Genomic DNA, 24,088 nt, shown 5'->3' with positions numbered 1-24,088 from the left:
CCAAGACTCTACTGCTTTAAAACTTCAACCATGCTGGGCTGGTTTGAATCCTAACAACTACAAAAAATTGGATTCCATAGATAGTGTGATTCACTGCAACCGATGACGAGAACTCAAAACACTATATAATGTGCGCCTCATTTTGGTGCAAAAGATTCCAAAGAAACTGAATGACCAACACATTTGCTGTCCTTCTTATGCTCTCCCCTCCCTCTTATGAAAGATCTTGTAACCAAAAGAATGATCCCACAACAATTCCTTCAACAAAAAAGATTACAATAATCACATCATCCTATCTAGGTTTAGGATGTATAAACTCAAGTCCACCCATAAAGGGCCTCAATGGCTCAGGGATAATGACAGAACCATCTTCTTGCTGGTTATTCTCAAGTATGCATACGATCATTCGTGGCACTGCACAGGCTGTTGCATTTAATGTGTGAACAAATTGTGGTGGAGCAAGGTTGCTTTTACCCTTCTTAGGATTTGTTAGTGCTGGTTCTGAAGAACGAAACCTGATCCCAAGACGACGGCTTTGATAGTCTGTACAGTTTGATGCGCTTGATATCTGTCCACCATTCATGTAGGATCAGAAGATTTCAGAAGAGCTTACTGAACAATGACCCCATATATCTTTTGCATCTCAAAAAACAAGCAGATTTTATAGCCTATGAAACCAAGATGCAAGTTTTCTTCCTTTTTTCTTTTAGGGAGAGTGATAGAGAGAAATCATTGCAATACCTCACCAAATCTCGCTAAACCAGGCATCCAAGCCTCAATATCAAATTTACGATAAGCAGGTGCACCTAAATCCCCAGATGCCATGTCCAAAGTTCTGTAAAGAAACTCGACATTACCAATAACATAAAAAAGCCAAATCATATGGACAATCAGAAGGTTGTATAGAAGTACTCACTTATAATGTAATCCTAGTGATGAGAATAGGTCTTCTTCAATTCTTATGAGCTCTTCATGGTAGAAATCACTCTCCTCTGGTCGGCATAATATAAACATCTCCACCTTGCTGAATTGGTGGACTCGGTACAGACCCCTGGACAGAATAAAACCAACTTATTGTATGATGGACAAAGTCCAAATGTCTCATAGAATATGCTCTGTATGCACACAAGTCTATGAGAAACAAAAACCTCATTGGGTATAACCTGTGCTGAAGACAAAAGCAAAGTAGGTAGATCAATCTTTAAAAGGTGGTTAAAACACATCAGTTAAGTGGAACTAGTAAAGAACCTTCCACAATATGGAGATACTGCTAAAGCAGAAGTTGTAACAAAAATCAACTTTGAACCACTTGTTTGTTTAGAAAATTAATACAATTGATAACAATACTTTCACTTGTCCACAAAAACAGAGTACAACTAAAATGCCAAAAACAATAGACCATGACATATTTTGAACTTCAGATAGCAACGCCGAAGACATTTTTTTTTCCAATTTCAAATCGGTCACTTACAAACCAAATCTACCCACAGTTAGATTGAAATCAATTCAAGCATTCATATATTCCTTTCCTAAATTCTTGTTAATAGATAATAAACATTGATTAAAAGAGAGCCAACCAGTGGGTCCCTATCACAATCGAGCATGAATAAAATGCTGTGAAAGTTCAAGGCATATAACATCACACATGCTTTTGATGTTCATTGGGTAATATAAGGGCAACCACCTTCGGGTGGGGTAGAATGGAGAACTAAAGCATGATCATATTACTGATGTTGGCCTATTTGGACTGTTACAGGGATATAAATTGCCAAAGGGTAGATGTCCTTTAGAACAATTTGGGCTTATGTATTCATAAGCTGTTGCATTTAACTACTTGTCATGCTTTTTGTAATCTCTTTTGTTTACTTTAAAAGTGTGTTCTTATCGGGAAAAAAAAATATATATATATATATATATCTGTTGTATTTTATTAATAATTTAAAATAGTAAAATAGATTAAGAAAGTTATTGAAGTTCATATAAACTGCAAAGAAAATGTGAGGTCACTGACAACAAAAGAAATATAGTGTGCTCATAATTTACCTTGATGCTGTACCAGCAGCGCCTGCCTCAGTACGGAAGCAATGGGAAACTGCCACATATTTCAAGGGTAACAACGATGCAGCAATAATAGAATCCATATGAATTCCCCCAACAGGAATCTCTGCAGTCCCGATGAGGCATTGATCACTATCCTCGATAGAATAGACCTGTTTATATTTAGCAAGAGATAAGACAGCATTTTATTTCAAGCAGAGTATGAGAAAGGAATGCGTGAACTAACCTGGGTATTTGCTCCTCGGGGTTGGAAACCACATTTTTCAACAATGGAGGATCTTACAATTTCTGGGGTTGTTAAAGGTGTGAAGCCCCTCTTCATCACTTCCAAGAGCGTCCAGTTAATAAGGCCCATCTCTAGCATCACTGCTTCATTTTTTAGATAGTAAAACTTTGAGCCACTGACCTGTAGAAATTAGCAAAAACTTAGTTGCATAGAAAAGAACCCAATCCCATGTAAAGCGGATCCAATATCCATTTAAACCTTGGAATAAGGCTTAGTTTGATATAAGGAGGACCTAGAGGATTTATGAAACTTCCAGTTTATCCCAGCAAGATTCCCAAAAATATAACTTTAACTCTTTACAAAGTCCTATTTAAATGCTAAGTTTATAAATAAAATGGCATGCTTTGCTTCATTTACCATACAGCTCGAGGCACTTCAATACATTATATGAGACAAAAAGAGTACCTCCGACGCAGCATCAAAATCAAAGAGATCTAGTTCCTTTCCAAGTTGAAGATGATCCTTGACAGGAAAGCTAAACTCATGTGGGGTGCCTACCTACAAAAGAGCATAGAAAATGAGGAAGAATGCAGAATGAACCTGGACTACAAAACCTCCCTCTTGAGTGTGTGTGTGTGGCTCTGTGTGTGAGAGAGACAGAGACAGAGACAGAGAGAGACCATCTTTCTTATGGTTGAAAAATCCTCCCCACCAATCGGGACATCTGGATGAGTCATATTTGGTATACATTGTGCTTCTTGCTGAAGCTCATCAGTAAGTTTAAGCAGGTCTTCTTCCAAAGAAAGTAGCCCTTCCTTGAGATTCTTTCCTGCATGCAAAAGATGAAAGATTAACTCAAATCTAAAATCAATCAAGAAGCAGACCAACAGATCAATAAACAAAAGAAGGGCACAATGAATGTTCCAATGATACCTTCCTCTATGAGTCTTTGACGCTCGGATGACTCCAACTTCCCTTTCATCTTGTTTGCCACCACATTCCTTTCCCCGCGAAGCTGTTCAACTTCCTGCTTTCTGGGAGTAAAAATTAGCTATATAAAATTGAGAAACAAAACACCACTTTTCTAAAACACGTATGAAGTCCAAGTTCAAACTACCAATACCATATCTACTAACTCTAAAGCCAATTGCGCAACATAAAATAAACCCATCATGGGATTAAAGCAACAAAGCTATAAATTTTTAATCAAAAATCAAAATGTCTGCAAAACTTATGAAGATTCAGCAAATCAATCACTAAAGTTAAAAAAATTGACCTTTTGAAGATTCAGCATTTTGTGGTAGAGCTCAAGCACATGTTCCAAATTGGCATTGGAATTCCTCTTCTTTATGTTGGCAGCAACGGCGTCCTTGTTGTCCCTTATCCACTTGAAGTCTATCGCTGCTTTCCATTGCTGTTTCATACCTACATCGCCCCAAAACAAAATATCAACTAAAAATAAAAATAAGAAAATTCTAATTTATTCAAAATACAACTAAGTTGTGAAATGAGAGAACCATTTTCATCTGGGCTGGTTGTTTTTGGTGTTGCGGTGGCAGTGGCTTGTACGGCCGGGGCTGAAAGACCTCTGACGAAGAAGAGCTGAAGTGCAGGTCGTCTACGGCTATGGCGGTAGAGGAAGCTCTGGGATAATGGTTTAAAGACGGAACGCAAAGAAGAAGAAGAAGGTGTATGAATTGTAGCGAGCTTCAGGGTTTGTAAGGTTGTCCCGCCCAAACCCATTGTTTAGCTACAGAGTCGGCGAACCTGCTTCAGTGGGTGACACAAAAGGAGTGCTTGGAGAGGAAAAAGGAGCGGTTTTTTTTTTTTTTAATAACTAATTTGTCTTTTTTTTTTTTTTTTTGGTTGGTCAAAATAACTAATTTATCTTCAACCTTAATATTTTGCAAAATAAAATATGACCCAACTTTCTTAAATCCCCCAAAATTTGTGTTGCCGTGTGTTTAGGTCACAATCTGACTGAAACACAAAATTATTTGTAAGACATTCATATTGTGGGGAAATAATTTAATAGAGAAAAAAATCATGAATCCTATTCTTGTATATATTGGTGTGGTGTAAGTCAAAGAGTTTTTCTAGCCTAAGTTAGTTCCAAGACAATAAAAAGTAGGGTTTTTTGGGTCAATGGAACGTTACCTCCCTCTTGTGGTGGAAGTCGGATTTTTATATGATACATTAGTGGTTGGTTTATTGTCGTGACAAGATGTATATTGGCATTAATTAGGAGAGTTATGACCTGTAATTTTACACGTCTAGTTAATTAGTTGTTTGATTTGGGACGTGTGAGATATTTGTCTAAAATAGGTGGGCATATTCTCCTAGATTAATTATGCTACAGTAATTAGGAACCACATTCCTATCAATTCTGGCATAGGAATGAACCTCTGCCAACTCTAGATGATTACATTACTTAGCTCCTCATTAATGAGCGATAGGATGTGCTTCTGATTTTCGCGTCCCTTTTACTGTGGCGCCCTATCATTAGCGTGCAATTATTTGTTCCCACACATATATATTTATATGCTTGAAAAGTATGAGTCATATATATTTATATGCTTGGAAAATATGAGTCATATATATTTATAGACCTCCCAAACTCTAACATTTTGCGTTTTAGTGTTCAATTTGAAAGCTCGTAAAAAAATATTTATGTGATTTACTAGAGGATCACATATATAATGTTAAACATAATCCTACGAGTGCATAGCCTAATACTAACTTATAAATACAAAAAATAAATAAAAGAAAATAATATAATTGTAAATTTAAAACAATGATATTGATAGTCTTGTCAAATTTGTTACATTTTCTGTTAAATTTAGGGACAAAATGATCATTTCAAGCACAACCCCCATCACTTACACTAGCTTCATCACTCCCACTACCACCATGTACCTAAACCCACCATTCACATCACCACAAGCAAAGAATAGTCTCACCATAGAGACAGAGAAATTATTTCCTAACCAATATTAGATAGACAAATAGGGGAGGGTAAGGGAGGTGGTGTGTTGGGGAGAGGGGTTGGGGTTGGGTGGGTGTTGTGTATGTGCATTGGGTGTGTGCATTCTATTGGGGGTGATTGGGTGGGGAGATCAATTTTGGGTAGGTTTGGGGTGTTGCGATGTGGCTTCGAGGTGGTTTACATGGTGGAGGTTTAGATCAGATTTGTTGGTTGAGGATGGGTGGGTTGGCTATGTTGCTTGAGAATGGGTGGATCGAATTGGTGGAGGAGGTGGGTGATTGAACATGTGTCGGAGAAGGGGTGGTCGATGGTTGTGGTTGGGGTGGGAGAGCGTGGAGATTAGGACTGCTAGTGTTTTTCCTAGCAGAAGGAACGTGAAAATATTATTTTGCCCGGCCCATAGGGTGTGCGGGTTGGGTGACGACACAGGGCCCGTAAAAAGTGAGGCCTCCTATAAAACCTTTTAACCCAATAGTTATAGTAACAAAAAAAAACTTTTATTTTATTTTATGTGTGACTAATGTTTTCTGGGCTTTATTTTAAAACAAATTGGGCCAATTTCTTTACTTTTCATATCAGATAAATTTTATAGTGGGCCTCTTTTACATAAATTAACAAACTTAACACCTAATTTTAAATTTTAAATTTTAATTTTTGTTCAAAATGAGGTAAGGGTTGAACATAAAAGGCCTTATATTTTAATTAATGGACCGGCCATGATTTTGCCCATAATTTTGAGAGAAAATGTAACGTAAGGATCAATGATGCTTAACATAAGTGGGGTTGAGGACAAGGATAGATCCAAGAATTTTACTAGGGGTGGACTAATTTTTTTTCCTTAAAGCAATTGGCATCCATGCCGCTAGTGTGGGAGACTTTTTTCCCATCACGCATAGCGCGACTTACAGTTTTTCAAAAATTATTTCCTATCACGCGCTTAGCAGACTCAACATTTAACAAACCAACCCTAAATCATAAAAACTTAACAATAACAATTAAAATTAAAAATTAAATAAAAATAAAGAGAGAAACTTACTAAGATTGAAGAACCTACTAAAGATATATTGATACAATTTTGGAGAGGAAGAGTCACTTCTTCTTTGGTTCTCTCGTGCTTTTAGGCATTTTTTTTGTTTGGCTTGGCTTGCTTCCCTGGTTGGAGGCTTGTTTTTCTTTTTGGGTCAGATGGTTGGAGGCTTTTTGTTCTATTATTTTCGTTGGTTTTTTTTTTTTTGGGCATAGTGGATTCCTTATCCACTCTTTATGTGTGGGATTAAAGATGACTAAGTGAACAGCCTTCTTTTTATATAGAGTGATAAGTTGACTTATGTATAGAGGGGTAGCTACAACCACCATTTTGCGAATTCAATGACCAAAATACGATACAAATTCAAGAACTATTGCTCATAATTTGAGTTTTTTTCCTTTAATGTGACAGATTAAATTGGCTAATGAAATTAAACACATTCACTAAATTTTATATGGTAGGAATAATTTGTTAATCTCGGGTGAGAGAGTGTACTAGCTTGGACCAATAGGAAGCGACTATTATAGTTTTACAATCCGTGGCACAGACAAAAGGTAACATCTTAACCGTCGATTAAGGGTCGGAAAAAAACACAAGAGGCGAACATAATAACCGTCCGATTAGGCAGCGGGACAAACACAGTAAATGTAAAACGTGGCCGCCCGCGACTCCGCCGTCACGTTGAGTTGTTGAACCAGCACTATATATAATGCACAAACAGTACAACCTCCAATTCGTACCCAAAGTTCTGATATTTTTGTTTTCTGAAAACCCAATTTCCTCTCTTTCCCAAAACCCAAAAATTCGTCTTCGACTCTTCGAATCTAAGAAATCCAAAAGGTAATCTTTCTTTTCTTTTTTTGTAATTTTTTTAATGTTCTTTTCTTCTTTGATACAATTCATTTTTGGTTGCTTCTATAATTAGGAAACTAGGGTTCCTAGATTTTGTTTCAAATTGGGGTTTTATAGAATCGAATTGGGTTGTGATTTTTGGGATTCAATTGTGGTTACAGATGGCCCGTACGAAGCAGACTGCTCGCAAGTCCACCGGAGGCAAGGCTCCAAGGAAGCAACTTGCCACCAAGGTTCGTAAATAACCCCTTCAAACCCTAGTTTTTTCCCCTTATCAGTTTTGTATCTTAAAAATTTGTTAATTCTGATTTGGGTTTTTTTCCAGGCTGCTCGCAAATCAGCCCCAACCACCGGAGGCGTGAAGAAGCCTCACAGATACCGCCCTGGAACTGTTGCCCTCCGGTACGTATTCAAAAACCTACCCTTTGGCTCTGCCTACAAAGTTGTTAAATTTTGATTCTGGGTTTCTTTGGAAATAAGAATTTTGTTACTAAGTTGTCCTTTTGCTGTAATTCTGATTTTGGGTATTTCGTAAAAGCATAATGTTTTGTTGCTGAATTCTGATCGTGATGTGTTTGTGAATATGACGCAGTGAAATCCGCAAGTACCAGAAAAGCACAGAGCTGCTGATCAGGAAGCTCCCATTCCAGAGGTTGGTTCGTGAAATTGCCCAGGACTTCAAAACCGATTTGCGTTTCCAGAGCCATGCTGTTTTGGCCCTGCAGGAGGCTGCCGAGGCATACCTTGTTGGGTTGTTTGAGGACACAAACCTCTGTGCCATTCATGCCAAGCGCGTTACGATCATGCCCAAGGACATCCAACTTGCGAGGAGAATTCGAGGCGAGAGGGCTTAAGAAAGAATTAGAAGCTACAATATGTAAAGGGAGCTTGGTGGGCAAAGCTTTGATTTGATTGAATTGGTCATGAGTTCATGATTATAGGGCTGGAATGGTTTTGATTTTAGGGTTTTTAAAGTTTGTTTGGTTAATTTGTAATCTTTAACGAGTACAACACTTGTCTACATTGGTCACATTTGTAATTGTGTTGAACCTCTTCTAAGTTCTATCTACCTGATGCAGTTTATTTTTCATATTACTTGGCATGTGATGGTTTGGTTCATTTCTTGAATTCTCTTTGGAGGCGAAGTTGCAATCTCTATGTTGTTGCACTTGCAATGACATCTAGGGTTCGCATTAGCTGTTTAAAATTATTTTCTTAGCATAAATAGCAGTATGTTGCTAATGAATTATATGGTTGGGGTCCTGCCATTTTTCTGGGAAATTATGGTTGGCCAGACCTAAATTTAGTTTGTTCATCTGCTTAACACCAACCACCATGTCTTTTCGATCCACCTTATGGTAGAACCGTCCCGCCCTAAGGAGTGGTACCATGCTGTCGTGGGGGGTGGGGGTGTGGTTGTAGATACCATGATGTCGTGGGTGCCTGACTGACACCCTTAACCTGCACAACCACGCCACAGCATTCTGGGGCAATGCAATGGCCATAGCACCATCGTTAATTACTGTTTATGCTGTTCAAAACGTATACATAAAACCAACCTTACCTACCAACATCCTCATGTCACATGTTAATCTAACTTGGAATTATTCAGACAGTTAAAAAGAAAGAAATCATCCACCAAGGCAATGCTTCTTTATTGTCAGAAAACCCCAACTACACTGTTGTACAACATCTGGTGCAAAAATTTACCATGAGAAAAGAAAGAAAAAAAAAATATATCATTGATGAACACTGAACAGCAAATAACTTCATTTCATGAGCTACAGTTTTGCTGTATTCTGAGACGTGCCAAAATTTCTTATTAATTCATGGTTTTAAATAGGGCATTCCCTGAGAGTTCAACTCTCAATGTAGAAACTCATCTATAGGAGAAAAACTTGGATATAATAATTGCAAGCAAACCAAATCTTGGTTTTTATGCAGACACCGTCTACAGAGGACCTGGAAAGGTTCCGTTCTCCCTCTGCTCATTCCATCTCTCAATCTGGAACACACAAATAGTACAACAGGAACACCGTTAACTTCTAAAGGATACAGGACAGACAGCTAAGCAGCCAACTAGAAAACCAGTATTGAACGAAATACAACATTACATTTACAGCAAGTACGCAGACATGCATAAAGGATTATGTTCAAATCCCCCACACGCAAATGAAAGTGTGGGAAGACACACAACTTACAAATCACTCTTGCCTTCAAATGTTTTTTTTAAAATATAAGAACCCTTCGTATGTTTTTCTAGCAACATTCACAAACAATCACAACATATACAGTGATATTCTCTCCCAGTAGCAAAAACTTAAATAAGAAAGAAAAGAGTAGTAAAAAACTCATTTTTGCATGACATATTATACAAATACCCATACAGAGCCTATTTGAAGAGAAGAACCAATTAGAAAATGACAAGTGGCTAGTTTTAGGTTTTTCTCTCTAAATAGGCTCTATAAGGGTAATTGTATAATACGTCATGCTAAAATGGGCCTATTAATGAAAAGCCCTAAAAAATTCTGCAATGGTCCTAGCATAGAAAACATCTCAACAGAAACTTTTTTAAGATTTTGCTCGACATCTTTTGTAGACCAGGGCAGAAAAAGTTGAAATAAACTATCAAAATAATAGGAACACTTATTTTCATAGAGTTCATATTTTGCTAATCTCAGAATAGGATTAAAGCTCTAACCATGCTCAAATATTCAGAAAATAGCAAGTGATCCAATTTAGAAAACTATTTATTAATGAGGTTCTGTTTCTACTATAAAATGCATTTAGAAAAGTACCAATGCTAATGAAGTACCAATAGAATGGCTAAAGATATTGGTTGATGTGAAATTTAAAAATGCAGAGATCAACAAGAATAAAACATTAAATTCAACATAAGATCAGCAAAAAATTAGTCCTGTAAAATGATATTAAGTTGTGCAGAACTCCTCATTTTTACACATGGTATCAATTGATAGTGCCCTTGTCAACCATTTTTTGTTCAGATCCTAAGTCCCACACCAACTTGTCAAAAGCCATGCCTCATATAGAGAGGCAATAAGCTATGCCAGTTTTCCCCTCTTCCCAATTTGCCACAACTTCAATTAAAAATCTAAACTTCTTCAATAGAAGAGGACTTGACAAAACTAAACTTAGAACACAATATGATTCAACATGTTGAGGATGCAGAAGGCCATACTTTAAATAGAAATGACAAACATTACAGTTTCTAGTACCTAAAAACATACTGAAAGTACATACCCATTCACCAGGGCAAAGAGAACGGTAAAACTTTGCAAATTTGTCACACTCTGGAGCATCTTCCCCCTTAGCAGCTACACACCTGAAAATAGTTGGAACAGAACAGTGAAGACGTTGTCAAAAACCTCAGCACCAAGATAGGATGTAAGTGATAAAGTAAAGGGCGCTCAAAGAACAGATGGGAGTGTTCGGGGGTGGGTGGGACACTGTATACTTACCGATGATACTCTACGTATCGGGTAAAGCAATGCCTTGTCTGATTTGTTGTTGGGAAACGGAAATCTGCTGGTGCCGTCTCAATCTGGACACAAGAATAGAATGTTAGTGAATAGATCAAACGAATAAAGATAAAAAGATATAACACAGTATGCACAAAGGTAGAGAACAAAAAGAAATTATTGATAATTTTATAGGCAGATTAACCTTAATTGCAGGTGTCTCTTCAGCTGCTTCTTGATCACCTGAGTTTTCAGTACTATCCCTGCTTTCTTCAGCAGCAGCTTCAGTGGCAGGATTGGTTTCAGTAGCTTCTATGCCAGCAGCAGCAGGACTGGCTTCATTGCTTTCTTCGCCAGCTGGTGTAACTTCTGAGCTTTCTTCTGCAGCAGCAGGTGTTTCCTCAGCTTTCTCAGGGACAACTTCAGTTGCTGGATTCTCAACCACTTTTACTTCAACAGGTTTGGTAGCCTCATCTGGTTTCTCCAATGAGTATTGCTGTATGTAAAAGTATGCGGGAAAACACTTTAACCATTATTATCTTATGTCATTAAAAGAAAGGACTAACTAAGGAGCACATATAATGAAGCATGTAGTGAGTGGAATCGTTCTATCATTCTCCAGAAAACAGCCACAGGGCACAGCAACCAGCAGGATGCAATAATTTTTGGCATTAACAACTAGGTTGTGGATTAATTTTTAAGCTTAATACAACTCGGTAGGTGGCGTGTCTGGGAAAGGGGAAGGGGGGTGAGCACTCTCAGCCACATCACACTGAGTTAGGAGCATGTCGTTCAAGGTGATGTTTTTCCATCTAGGATACCCACATAAACTGTTTACTTATTTAATAGTCCAGTGTGTCTTGCCTAATTGATTGACTGGCCTAAAAAATATCCTACTAAAACAATTGACTTGTTAAAGGATTTTACAACGTAACAGATTCAAAATAAATTGAAATGCATATCATAGACAGGTAATCAAAGCATAACATTTGTCCATAAGAACATCCAGTCGAGTTCGAAACAGCAACTATGTGCCAACAACGCAGCCCGCGACCTTTGATCAATTTTTCAAGTAATTCTGCATAACTTTAAATTAAATCAACAAGAAATGATACTTTATTTTTTAAAAATACATATTAAAAAAAAAACTTTTTCGGCACAACTAATCATCCTAAAATGACAAACTCGAACAAGAACGCAGAAATTAAAAACAAATGAATAGTATATTCAATAGATAGAATTCACTGAGAGCTTATTAAACCAGAAACTAGATCCATAATTGGATGCAGAATTTCAAAACATTTTTCACTTTAAATGAAGTATTTGTGACAGCACCTAGATTCTAGATCGAACTAAATCGGTGACCACTGCCATCAACGAAATTGTAACATTTCGATACATAAAGAAGATGATCGGAATGTTACCTCAGCTAGGGTTTGGGTTTTGTCGCCTTGCGCCTCCGCCATTGATGGAATGCGATCTACCTCAGCTGCTCTCGCGTTTTATCCTAGGCCGCCAAGCGCAGAGACAGAGAGAAAGAGACAGAGGGAGGGAGAGAAATGTGTGGATGGTTAGGTCTACCGTCTAGAAGCTGAGAATTTTAACTGAGTTACTGCGGTGGTAAAAGTAAACAATGATACTGATAATAAGTTGATGATTGGAGTCAGCTACCTGTCGGCTTTTCTAGTTAGACCGGTGCTTGGGGCTGGCCCATTTTGGGCTTTCAATTGTTGATGCTACTTAACTTGCGTTGGGCTAAAATCAAAGTGGGTTGGGCTAAAATCAAAGTAGGTTGGGCTCATACACAACAGTTGGTCACGGAGTTTATTTTGTCGTCCTATGTGTGGTTTTTAATCATTTGGGGATGCAGTGGAGGAGCTAGCTTCCATTTCATCGAGACCAAAAATGTAAATCTGTCATTTGGGGAGCCAACAACACATGTTGATTACTTGGGGGACAAACAATATAGGTTTTCCAATATTTTCCCACCAATTTACGTAAGTTTAATATATATTTTACATCAAATGTTTGAGTGTTGGAGAGTCACGGCCACGTCAAGTTGAAGTGGGGCTCCACCGCTAAACGGGAGAGGGTTTCGAACTTAAATCTCTTCAAACATCATAAAAGATGATATTACTAGATTAAGAGTTAATTGATAAGTATCATTTGCACGTTAACCCATACATAAATATGATTAATAAATGTCAAGTTGTTGTCGAGTTATCTAATACAAATCAATTAAACATGTGATGTAACTAATGATTGACTAGTAATGTATACAGAGTAACACAAACACAGCCTACAATTCGAATACAATTTCAAACAAACTTCCTAAGATATGTTGAGATGTGTGGTAAATTAGAAAATGACTTTCTAACTAAAGGAGTCACCTCCGTACCAAACTCAGTAGTCACACTAACACACTCATTTGACGTGTACAATATACTCACAGTATTAACAATAAAAAGAAAGAAGAATGCAAGAAATTTAGACCAGTACAAGAAAAACAAGAAAATAAGAATAAATAAATAAATAAATAAGAGAAGAGGAATCAGTCTTTTGATTAAGGTTCCATCTTAGAACTTTGGCAGCTACAAAGGTATAACAAATTGAAATTAAATATGCAAAAAATTACACAACTTTTATTATTACTAGCCCCTTGACACATGCTCACGCATGTGCCAATTGGTTTTCTTTTTCTTTTTTATTTTATTTTAAGAATTAATAAAAGATAACAGAGTAGTTATGTTCCATAAAAGTAGGACCTATTATCTTATTTTGTTTTTAATTTTAATTTTTTAATATTAAAAAATGTGAATTTATCATATTATCCTCATTTAATTAATAATTTCAATTCTTAATGTTTGAATTAACAAAGGGCATTTTCTGGTATTTTGAATGTTTCACCATTCTCTGCCTTTTACTTTATATATATAGATTATTATTATTATTATTATTATTTTTTTATGGACAAAGTGACATCTTTTGATAAGGAGATTCATATTGTCTACACATATGATTAGATGTTGGTTCTCTCCTCCTCCCTATTGACTCAAGCTCTAATTGGAGATAAAGCTTGATTTTAGTTAAAGCTCAAAGGGCAGTGGAGCTATAAAAAGATACTTGAGACTTTGAGTATTATATGAAATTAGAATAGTTCTACATGCGTATGAATAATGGTCAATTATCGACTCTTAAAGTATTTGGATACATGAGTGATTGTTAACTATTGACGGTTAGCATACATATAGGAACCTAAGCACATTGTAATGAAAAAACAAGGAAAAAACGAAACGAAGGAAAAAGACAAGGATTGCGAGAGATTAATGATCAAGTACCCCCCATTTCATTATTGATTGGTACAACCTTTTACTCCTTTACCGTACAAATTGCATGATTGAAAAAGTGGTAACGGGCAAGAACACCCTTACCAAGTAAAGAGCTTTAGATTTTGTTTGACCACAATAGTTCTTAGCTACTTGCACAAGAAGAACATGTTTAAAAATAGTTACTTCAAATCATAAAACAAACCCAACAAGCGTCCATGCATGCAAAAGACCATGAGTTATACAAATCCTATATGAATGATCAAATTCCTCAACTTTATAGAAGGCAATGAGGTGTAAAATTCTGCAACCAACAACAACCAATGTCTTTATGTATTTTATTACACGTAGTTTAAGGAGGTTTGCTATCCGTTTATCCCCAGACAAAGAGAAAATGGGAATTTTCAGGCAGATTGATAGGGTGGTGGGCTAAGATTTTGGGACATGGGCTAGTGAGAACACAGCAGAGGTTGTGCTGCTTTTTCAGCCTTTGTTTTTTCTAGGGAAGTTAAAGAAAGGATGAGGATGAGAGACCAAACTTATTAAGGTTAGTGTAACGGCAATTTTGACCAGATGAGAAAGTTCCAATTCCAGAAGAGCCAACATTATTATTTGAGTTGGAAAATACCCAACAGGACTAAATTCATATAAATATCAACATGGAAATAGAGCCATGTAGTTAATCTTTACCAAACAACCTGCAGGTGTTGTTTTGTTGGTTCCCCTAATCAAACCGCTGCGTCCAAAAAAGGGATTATCTTGTACATGGAAATGATAATAATAGCATTTAAACCCTTCCTAATCTGGTTTTGGGTATGAGATTCTAAATTTTTGACGGTGAAAACTTGATTCATGAACACCTTAAGAAATAGAATGACACATTAGAGAAATAAGAAATCGAACACGATCTCGTTCGTAAGAATGAATGCTCTTAACCTACATGCATAACACGTACAATGACAAGATTTTATTTAGAATGAAAATTTGTTTACATGAACAGTTAGAGTGAGATATAGGAAAGTTGCGATTCGACAGAGATTAAGTAAAAGATTAGTGAGAGATTAGAAAGAGAGAGGAGAGATGCGTGGCTTGTATTACGGGTCATGTCCCTTCTCTTCTTTTAAGTGAAGAAAAAGAGACCAAAGAGACAAAGACACATCGGTTCTTTTGTGTTCTGGATATGGGACCCTATCATATCTTTTATTTTTTGAAGTTTCTAAATTTAACCTCCAAAAAAGAAAATAAATCTAATTCCATATTTTAAAAATTTTATAAAATATAAATATACATGGTCCAGTCTTGTCCCTACTCGCCGACTACCAGAGGAAGAAGATTATCTCCCATTTCCCCATTTCCCACCACACACAGAAAAAACACTCAGACAACAACTCAAACCCATTCAATCTACCGGGAGATATTTCAGATCTCTCACAGAGAAGAGAGAGTGAGAGAGAGTCTGTCTGTCTGTCTGTCTGTTTGTATGTGATTTTGTGGTGTTGTTTGTTATGGATAAAAGCTGTCCATCTTCAACCTCTGACTCTGCTCTGACTTCTGCTACTACCAGCAGCGGTGGTGGCAGCAGCAGCTCCACCAGAGACAGCTACCTCAAACACCTCAACAAGCTTTCTCACAAGATCTCAAAACCCACAACCTCAAACAACAACAACACCTTCCTTAAAAAACCCAACTTTGAAATTCCAACACCTCCTCCTCCTCCTCCTGTTCCTCTTCCTCCACAACCTCAACAGCAACAACAGCAACAGCAACAGCAACATCAGCCTCCGGTGTACAACATCAACAAAAACGACTTCCGCGACGTCGTTCAGAAGCTCACCGGCTCCCCCGCCCACCACGACCGCTTCTCCAACCCGCAGCCGCCATCGGTCCACCCGCCCAAGCCCCAAATTAGCTCCCGGCTCCAGCGCATCCGCCCTCCCCCCCTGGCTCACGTTAGCAACCGCCCCCCTCCCTCGCTAGAATGCGCCGCCCCGCCCACCAACCCCAACGCCATCAACAACTCCATCATTCCACCCAGGGGTTCCGCCGCCGCTCACTTCAACTCCATTGGACGGTCCACAACCCCGCTCTCGCCTCTCCCTCCTTTCCCAACCGTACACGCGGCGGCCGAGTCCCCCGTCTCCGCCTACATGCGGTACCTCCACAACTCAATCTCAGCCGTCGATGCTAACAAAAACCAGGCTTTCTGTGGATTCTCGCCGCTGGCCCCACTCGTGTCGCCGCGCTGGACCAATCAGACGCCGCAGCAGAATCAGCAGGCTGCGCCCCCGCAGCAGGGGATGCTTTCCTCGGCGAGTCAGCAACAACCGCCGGCGACGGCGATAGCGTCACAGCCGCAGTTCACTCTGCCTCCGTCACCGCTTCCGTTTGGGTGCTTGAATTCGCCGCGGTCACCGTACCCTTTGATGTCCCCTAATCAATTAGGGTTTCCTCAGCTTCCGCTCTCGCCGACAGTGCCTGTTCCAAGCCCTAGATGGAGAGGTTTCTAAACGTTTCTTCGGGTAAGTCGAGCTCTAAACGCTGTCGTTTTAGGGTTTAGGGGTTTTTTAAATATATTTATTTTATAAAAAAGACAAGAACTTTGTACATTCTGGGTTGAGAGGCTTATTCAATCACCGGTGGGTGGGCGGAAAATGGTTCACGGCCGGTTTAAATTAGGTTTTCTTTGTTTTGTAAATGGGATATATGAGAATGAGAGACATGTAGGTTTGTTCTTTGTCTGGTATTGGATATTTGGGGGTTAATCGAAGGGTTATATATACAGAATTTGTGTTGCTAAAGGATGCTTTTGTAGTTTTCTTTTTTTGGGTGAATTATCTCAGTTTGTGAACATTTTCTATGAACTGAAATTTCTATATGTGTGTTTGCTAATTGGATGGATGGTATAACATGTCTGGCGAGTGAGCTCTTCCACCTCCACTCATGTGGGCAGAAGGTCGAAATCCTCAGGCACTCCAATGAATATTTGTCTGTAAACTCCCCTCCCCAATCGCATTTACTGGAAAAAAAAAAAAAAAATGTCTGGGTCAATTTTGCTTGCCAATATTCAATAACCCAAATGGTAAAAAGAGTGGTCTTTGTTTTTATTCTCCCAAGTTGTAGCAAGACGCCACAAATGAGATTGGTGCCAAGCTTACTACATAGTATAGTTGATGTTGATCAAACTCCAAAAATGTTTTTGTATTCCATGTTCAAACAAAATTTGTTGCCTAATTTAGAAAAAAATGCTTTTGCTTTGACCAGTTATGTGGATATTGATAAAAATGTTTTGGCCGGAAGCCTGGGGCCATGAAATGTTGTTTTGAAGCCTTACTATGCTGTGGTTCTTTACCAGTTCCCTTGGGTTATCAGATTTTTCTTATTAGGCTCCGTTTTTTTCATCAGACTTACTAATGCTATGGATTTTTTAGCTTCTACATATACGAAGTGCCTTTAAATAGAAATTGTTATTGCCAACGGGTCTAGTCCAGAGAAAAAGAATCTTGTCTTGCATATTAGTGGTCTTCAGGTTTAAACCCTCATGGCACAGTGGTAGAGTGTGTGTGTGAGAAATCCTCCTTCTGCATGTAGTTTAAACTATCGCTTGTACTAAAAAAATATAGTTATTTTATTTTAAGCTCGTAGAAACTGCTAAGCTAATAAATTAAGTGAACTTAACAATATGAAGTTGTTGATGAATGGAAAAATTAATAGAATGCAAAAGGTAGATTGGTTGAGAGATTAGTGCAGCAAAAAGTTGTGTTTGGATTCTAGTGGGCTTTGCAGTGCAGAGAGGTGTGGAGAAGGAGATTGTCTTAGGTGCAAATCTAGTGCCATGTCATGTTGATTAGGTAAAACAAGCCATAATGAAAATGTAATCTGTTTGTAGACCCAAATATGGAGTTTACTAGTAACTGGTGAGTCTTCCAATCAATAATTATGTGCTCCCTCATTACTAGTTTGTTGTAAGGTCTTTGTTTATAGAGAAGGTTAACCATATCCAAGGCACCCAAATTCCTTGTTTCTAGGTTGTGAGGTTATCCTTTGTTTTCAGCCAAGTTGGTCAAACCCCACCAACTTGGTCAAACTCCTTATTTTTGTTGGTGTCACTTGAATCTTGATATTAGACAAATAAAATTATAAGAAAACAGTAATGATATAGATAAAATTCAAATAACCAATCCTTTTTTAGGAGGGGAGGGGAGGGGGAGAGAAGAACTTAACCCTTCCTCCCATCACCTTTCCTAGATCATATGCTCAGTTTAGAATGTTCAATGGATTACAGGACTTCAAAAATCTTCTCTCTCCCCTGTTGTCCGCTTGCCCTGGAACATCTGTAATGTAAGCCTATGGTTTATTTTATTTGTCCACGGCAACAGATTTTGCAGCAGCATTTATTTCATTGCACTTAACGATGGGAACAAGCGTCCCTGATGTATTATGTTTGGTTTGTGACATGTTTTGTTTGAAGCTATCAAATTATGACATGATTTAACATCACACTTTTGAGAAAGATGATGATGAGGGTTCGCCTTTTGCTTTGAGAAGGATGATGAGATTCTAGGAATCTTATTCACATTTCTTGGATGTGGGTTAAAACTGGGTTCTGGATGCCCACGAAAGAGGCCATGGCAAGAGATATGAACGCCGTCAGTTTTGTTTTTCAGTACAAGTGATATTGGGGAGGGAAAATTTGAACAAAGGACTTCAAATGCGTATGTAAATATATTTAACTACTTAAGTTATAAGTCCGTGTAACGCCATCATTCTTCTGGTGTATTCATCTGTAGCTTCACAATATGAGCAAATGCCGTAGGTGTTAACTTGTTAATTTGTGATGAGCGACAAGTGATTTTGACTGTAGGGTACAAGACACACATCTACGATGAGTTTAGGTTTGCATGTGATTGTGAACTACCAACGTTATATTTTGAAACTAAAATCACACTGATTTTACGCGTACACTTTTAATGACGCATGTGCATATGTTTTGCAGAAAGCCCCACAATATTTTTATATCTATCTATCGGATATTATTTTCTTTTTTGATGGTGAAACTCCACTTCTATACAAGCAAAGCAAGTTCTCCATTCCATGTCTATATCATGATGAACTTAAGATGGGCGGTTAGGTCACGATTGGACATTAAGTTAGGCATCAATCATGGCCTATGACAAGGTGTAGGCAAACAAATTCTTGGTGATAACTCAACCAAGATGGTCTCTCTGATGTTTTTTCTTCTTTAGTGCAACTAGGATTTCTGTTTACACTAAATTTATTTAACCATTCGTCAAATCACGTGTTGCGAACTTTAGAAGTTTTCAATGTCAAAAACTGAAATGAAATTATCCAAAAACATAAGGTTCTCACATTTTCCCCCTCATAATCATCGCGGCTGACATTTAGCTAATCCTTTATACTACTTTTCTAGATTTCATTGTAGATGGTAGAGAAAATGAAGAAGAAAAAAAAAAAAGAGGGAGGGGGGAAAGGTGCCCAAACAAAAATAGTTGGAGTGAGTAAAGGAGATTTATTCTTAGAAGACTTTAGCAATTTGTTTCGGGTGCACACAAAGCAGGTGCCCAGAGAAATATTCAAATAAGGATGTTCAGAGACAGAAACTGTGTATACATAAAATAGCATGATGCATGTAAAACAGGCCATAACAAGCACTGCACAGAGAAATTATTAAGCTTTATGCATGGTTTATAAAAGCTCGGGAGCAACTCATATTCTGTTAAAGGTATAGCTCAAAACTGGGAAAGAAACAAGTTGCGTTTGAGAACTTGGTTTAAGCTAGAAATTACTCCAACAGACGTGATCCCTGTGACACTCGAATCGGCTCGACACGTGTTACCCCGCTGATAATTTTTTTATTAGCTCGAGAGTGACGATTTGATTAGCAAAGATAAAAATGCCCCAGTCTTAGCTTGAGATGGTGGAGATACGTACGAATCAATCAAAACTTGATACGATTACGATTGATTAATAAAAATATATCGAAGATCTGGGATGATTAAGTCAAACAGATTATATTACTTACGACAAATTCAAACTGATCCAAAACTCCATACACAAAACACCATGTTGTCGCCGTTTCCATTTTCCACTTCACTACGAGCACGCCGAGTGTTGGGCCCCAGATTTCAGTACCCACTAGGGCATCCAAACCGAAACTCAGTCTTGAGGATAAATGGGCGGTCAAAGAACTTTGCTGTCCCCACCCAAAAAGTGAAGCAAAACAAGGACTTTATGGTATTTCATCACAAATAATAAAACAGAAAAAGGATGGCGTTGAAATATACCAATCAATTCGATGCTACTTAAGAGATCACATGTATTGTATCCAATCAGACAAGCTCATTTTCAAAGGAAATGGAAAATCTTTCACAATCATGAAGTCACATGCAACTTTATAAAAATTGATTAAGACTTGTCTACACGAACAACAAATCACAACCCAGAATGAGGAGAAAATAAAACTATATCTGATATTAATCAAGCATACTGAGAATTTGAGATCAAACAGATGGGATATTTGAGCCAAGATGTTTTTTCCCAACACAAAGACACAAAGCTTCAATATCCAATTCAGAAACACATAATTGAGAAAACAGACTACTTAAAAGGCAAAAAATTAAAGGAGAAAAATAAAAAGATAAATGAAAAATAAAAACCCAGTTTGTCAACCATTCAATTGGGAAGACAAGAATGCCTAGAATAGGAATAGAACTTGAATTAGCCAGGGTTACCTTCTCCTATTAAAAACATATAGAGGAGAAGTTCAACCCTAAATTGCAGCCATGGAAGGTGCTCACTGCTTTGGTTCCTCAGGCTTGGGTGCTGCTTCTTTAATCTCATCCGCCCCATCATCCTGAAGACAAATCAATGCATAATTCAAAATCAGTATTCAATAAATTGCACAAGAAAAAGCAGAGAGAAGGGGAAATCCATATGATTCATATGAATAATACCTGCATGTCAGAGGTCCACAGAGTGAGGTTGTCACGGAGAAGTTGCATTATCAAAGTGCTGTCCTTGTATGACTCCTCGCCGAGAGTGTCCAACTCTGCGATTGCCTCATCAAAAGCCTGGTGGAAGTTGCAGAATCAAAACCAATGTTAGAAAATGCTACAAATGTAAAATCTTTCGGATTCAGTTTCATGATTAAGAGTCAATCACCTGTTTGGCGAGATTGCAAGCGCGATCAGGGGAGTTCAGAATCTCATAGTAGAACACAGAGAAGTTGAGAGCCAATCCCAGACGGATTGGATGCGTTGGTGCCAGTTCTGCATTGGCAATGTCCTGAAAACACACAAAACACAAAGCATCCAATTTACACTCGAATCAAAGAATAAATTGATCCATAAACAAAAGCTTCCCATCCATAATTCTACCAACAATTCGATCTACACTAAAAAAATTGATCTAAAATCTGCACACAGTTGGATCTATTTGTACAATCTGAACTAACCATTTTGTTTACCAGTTGGATCCTACACATTGCATCCCACAAAATGATCAAATTAGGGATGTTACACACAATTTGGTCTATACCGAAAATTTGACGAAAATCTCCCACAATTCAATCTATTTATTCCATCTGAGCTGACCATCAGTCTAGCAATAGATTGAGATGGTAGTCAGTGAAGATGGAACACAAGACAGTCAACTTAAATAGCACACCAGATGAAACAAGCAAGTTTATATGCAAATGAAACACTTAACTCAATGAAATTGGGAAAAGCTAGCTAATGTGAAATACCTGAGCAGCTTTGTAGGCTGAGAGAGTGCTCTCAGCAGCCTCCTTGCGCTCGGTGCCGGTCTTGAACTCAGCAAGATAGCGATGGTAGTCGCCCTTCATCTTGAGGTAGAAGACCTTGGAGTCGCCGGCGAAGGCGGAAGGGATGAGCCGCGAGTCGAGCAGCTTGAGAATGCCATCGCAGATGTTGGAGAGCTCGGTCTCGATCTTGGATCGGTAGTCGCGGATCATGGCGACATGGTCGTCGTTGCCGCGGCTCTCCTCCTTCTGCTCGATGGAGGAGATGATGCGCCAGGAGGCCCGGCGAGCGCCGATCACGTTCTTGTAGGCGACGGAGAGGAGGTTGCGCTCCTCCACGGTCAGCTCCTCCTTTTCGGCGGAGGCCGAGACCTTCTCGACGAACTCCACCATCTCCTCGTAGCGCTCAGCTTGCTCCGCGAGCTTCGCCATGTACACGTTCTCTTCACGGGGCGAGGGTGTGGTTGCCGCCATTGTTGGTGAGCTTGTGAGATTGGGTTCACAGAGAGAGAGAGAGAGGGAGAGGGAGGGAGGGGAAGAGGAGTTGGGATTGGATCTTGAGATCTGGCGAAGAGAGGTTTGAGGGGAAATGGGGTGTTATTTTTGGGGGTAGTGGAGCGATAATTGCGTTGGGAGAAGGAGAGATCTGGGCCGTTGGATCAACTCTGCATGTTTGGCAATTGGCTGGTGCAGAAGAACAAGCAGCTGGCAAACACGGGACTTTTAAATTTTATTTTTTTTCTTTTCGCAAATAATAACACGGGGTTTTGATTTTGAACTGGAAAAAGGTGCGCTTTTTTATTTGAATGTGCAGTTGGCAGGCGCTGGCTTTTGGATTTCAAACGTCTGAAACAGTGTTGTCTTGGATTCTCCAAGAAGGGGAGATTTTGGTAGGGCCATTGGGCTTTGATACCAAGTATGTCCAATGGCAGTCTGGGCTATTTAACGGGCCTGTCCACATTTTGCCCTTTTCTTGTCCACACAAGATGGACTCCCGGCCTCTTTTGGTGGTTTGGTTGTACTAAACTGGAGTTGAGTTCAAGTAACTTCTTTTCAGTTTAAGTCAGTTAGAAAAGTTGATATAGATCCAAATTCTTATTGAGAAGTTGAGTTTAATCATCGGATTTCCAAGTTCTTTGACTTTTGTACCACATAGAATTACATTCTTTTTTAAATATTTTTTTGATGTAATTATTGTTTTATTTTAAAACTAATTTTTTGTTCCAATGTTGCCTCTTATGACTTGAATTAGGTAATAATTATTTATGTCACATTGCCTATTACCTGTTGCATAGGTATATATATGATTTTTCATATTTTCAACAATGTGTAGTATTTGAAACAACTAATCATTTTGGACCTACATCTAAAACCAAAAACGCAAAGACTAAACCCAATAACAACTAATCATTTTGAACCTAGATCTAAGAAGCCGTAACATTTGTATAAGTTTACTAAATAAAGACAAGAATATTAGTACAATTTTATTGAAATAGTCTAGTCCAAGTTAAGCCACCAAACGTGGTGCAAAAGAATAATGTAGCTGAGGGACACTAATCGACCACTTGATGGCTACAAGATGTAAGCATCCTAGAGTGAAAGAAAAAAAAGAAAAAAAAGAAGCATTACATAACTACTCATCATCAACTAGGCTAATTTGAGAACATCATTGTTATCAAAGAATTCTCCTCCCAATCTGGGACATGTACATGTTCCGTTATTTGGCTTAATCATGACTTGGCATCATACCAGGTTGGAAATAGTTGAAGAAAGTGGGTTTTACACCAACCATGAAATTACTTAGCACTCTTAAAAACTAATTTAGAGAGAACTGTTTATTTTAATTGATTTTGAAGTCTACTTCAGTCTTCTTAAGAGATTATGATTTGTTTTGTGGGCGGACTTGAGCCGATGCATTTAAATTCAAACTCAAACCTAACCCGAAATAATGTTTATATCCTAAACTTTTAACCAATTTGTTCGGACTTTCTTAATCAACTTCATAAACAATTGATTGATATGTGACGAACTCTATATTGGAAATTTGAATCAGTTATACTCACAAATACTCATATAAATTAGTAAATTAAACAAGAGTCCCAAAACAGCACAATCATACACCATAGTTAATATATAAAAAACATAGGAAAATAGTTTAAAATATTTGGCACGTGACACGTTGTCATTGTCCTCAAGCCGTAAACGCCTACCTACATGCAGGTTATAATGGTCATCTACAACTTCAAGATACAATTCTTGAAACTCATTGATCCGTTAAGCACGATCACGACAGACATGGTACCAAGTGTTTATTAAGTTGCCCATTAGACATATGAGAGAGAGAAGGGACAATACAG

General features: G+C 38.2%; 5 protein-coding genes across 6 annotated transcripts; 2 read left to right on the top strand and 3 right to left on the bottom strand.

The window, feature by feature from the left end:
- Positions 104-4,363, bottom strand: LOC18792407 (serine--tRNA ligase, chloroplastic/mitochondrial). 2 transcript variants are annotated; one of them, XM_007222798.2, is made up of 10 exons: positions 3,802-4,363; positions 3,561-3,709; positions 3,218-3,311; positions 2,965-3,113; positions 2,750-2,842; positions 2,285-2,464; positions 2,044-2,210; positions 917-1,051; positions 742-835; positions 130-568 (listed from the first exon to the last, which is right to left on the bottom strand). In XM_007222798.2, the coding sequence occupies exons 1-10, from the start codon at positions 4,025-4,027 to the stop codon at positions 293-295; spliced, it is 1,563 nt and encodes a 520-aa protein (XP_007222860.1). In that variant the 5' UTR covers positions 4,028-4,363; the 3' UTR covers positions 130-292. The 2 variants fall into 2 exon arrangements, with proteins under 2 accessions (XP_020410223.1, XP_007222860.1); XM_020554634.1 differs by lacking the exon at positions 3,802-4,363 and having other exon boundaries at positions 104-568; positions 3,218-3,318; positions 3,561-3,663.
- LOC18792282 (histone H3.3) lies at positions 6,953-8,241 on the top strand. The gene is made up of 4 exons (XM_007225992.2): positions 6,953-7,137; positions 7,311-7,382; positions 7,475-7,551; positions 7,742-8,241. The coding sequence occupies exons 2-4, from the start codon at positions 7,311-7,313 to the stop codon at positions 8,001-8,003; spliced, it is 411 nt and encodes a 136-aa protein (XP_007226054.1). The 5' UTR covers positions 6,953-7,137; the 3' UTR covers positions 8,004-8,241.
- LOC18789059 (cytochrome c oxidase subunit 6b-1) lies at positions 8,775-12,208 on the bottom strand. Its single transcript, XM_007225863.2, has 5 exons — positions 12,053-12,208; positions 10,834-11,124; positions 10,629-10,711; positions 10,411-10,492; positions 8,775-9,154 (listed from the first exon to the last, which is right to left on the bottom strand). The coding sequence occupies exons 1-5, from the start codon at positions 12,092-12,094 to the stop codon at positions 9,101-9,103; spliced, it is 552 nt and encodes a 183-aa protein (XP_007225925.1). The 5' UTR covers positions 12,095-12,208; the 3' UTR covers positions 8,775-9,100.
- LOC18790263 (VQ motif-containing protein 9) lies at positions 15,251-16,843 on the top strand. The gene has a single exon (XM_007222507.2). The coding sequence runs from the start codon at positions 15,460-15,462 to the stop codon at positions 16,459-16,461; it is 1,002 nt and encodes a 333-aa protein (XP_007222569.1). The 5' UTR covers positions 15,251-15,459; the 3' UTR covers positions 16,462-16,843.
- LOC18793822 (14-3-3-like protein) lies at positions 20,348-22,526 on the bottom strand. Its single transcript, XM_007223332.2, has 4 exons — positions 21,717-22,526; positions 21,134-21,256; positions 20,926-21,042; positions 20,348-20,825 (listed from the first exon to the last, which is right to left on the bottom strand). The coding sequence occupies exons 1-4, from the start codon at positions 22,203-22,205 to the stop codon at positions 20,766-20,768; spliced, it is 789 nt and encodes a 262-aa protein (XP_007223394.1). The 5' UTR covers positions 22,206-22,526; the 3' UTR covers positions 20,348-20,765.

Source organism: Prunus persica, chromosome G1 (assembly GCF_000346465.2).
Source record: "Prunus persica cultivar Lovell chromosome G1, Prunus_persica_NCBIv2, whole genome shotgun sequence".
In the NCBI taxonomy this organism is placed as follows: domain Eukaryota; kingdom Viridiplantae; phylum Streptophyta; class Magnoliopsida; order Rosales; family Rosaceae; genus Prunus; species Prunus persica.
Note: the sequence above shows the minus strand (reverse complement) of the source record. Positions and strands in the feature narration are given on the sequence as shown.

Excerpts from the sequence above, each read along its gene's own strand:
- LOC18792407 (XM_007222798.2), bottom strand. The coding sequence starts at position 4,027 with ATGGGTTTGGGCGGGACAACCTTACAAACCCTGAAGCTCGCTACAATT. Across the intron at positions 3,312-3,560 it reads AAATGCTGAATCTTCAAAAG|GAAGTTGAACAGCTTCGCGG; the intron begins GTCAATTTTTTT and ends CCCAGAAAGCAG. Across the intron at positions 3,114-3,217 it reads TCAAAGACTCATAGAGGAAG|GAAAGAATCTCAAGGAAGGG; the intron begins GTATCATTGGAA and ends TTTTGCATGCAG.
- LOC18790263 (XM_007222507.2), top strand. The coding sequence starts at position 15,460 with ATGGATAAAAGCTGTCCATCTTCAACCTCTGACTCTGCTCTGACTTCT.
- LOC18793822 (XM_007223332.2), bottom strand. The coding sequence starts at position 22,205 with ATGGCGGCAACCACACCCTCGCCCCGTGAAGAGAACGTGTACATGGCG. Across the intron at positions 21,257-21,716 it reads CAGCCTACAAAGCTGCTCAG|GACATTGCCAATGCAGAACT; the intron begins GTATTTCACATT and ends GTGTGTTTTCAG. Across the intron at positions 21,043-21,133 it reads CTTGCAATCTCGCCAAACAG|GCTTTTGATGAGGCAATCGC; the intron begins GTGATTGACTCT and ends AACTTCCACCAG.
- LOC18792282 (XM_007225992.2), top strand. The coding sequence starts at position 7,311 with ATGGCCCGTACGAAGCAGACTGCTCGCAAGTCCACCGGAGGCAAGGCT. Across the intron at positions 7,383-7,474 it reads GGAAGCAACTTGCCACCAAG|GCTGCTCGCAAATCAGCCCC; the intron begins GTTCGTAAATAA and ends GTTTTTTTCCAG. Across the intron at positions 7,552-7,741 it reads CCTGGAACTGTTGCCCTCCG|TGAAATCCGCAAGTACCAGA; the intron begins GTACGTATTCAA and ends AATATGACGCAG.
- LOC18789059 (XM_007225863.2), bottom strand. The coding sequence starts at position 12,094 with ATGGCGGAGGCGCAAGGCGACAAAACCCAAACCCTAGCTGAG. Across the intron at positions 10,712-10,833 it reads AAGAGACACCTGCAATTAAG|ATTGAGACGGCACCAGCAGA; the intron begins GTTAATCTGCCT and ends TCTTGTGTCCAG. Across the intron at positions 10,493-10,628 it reads CGATACGTAGAGTATCATCG|GTGTGTAGCTGCTAAGGGGG; the intron begins GTAAGTATACAG and ends AACTATTTTCAG.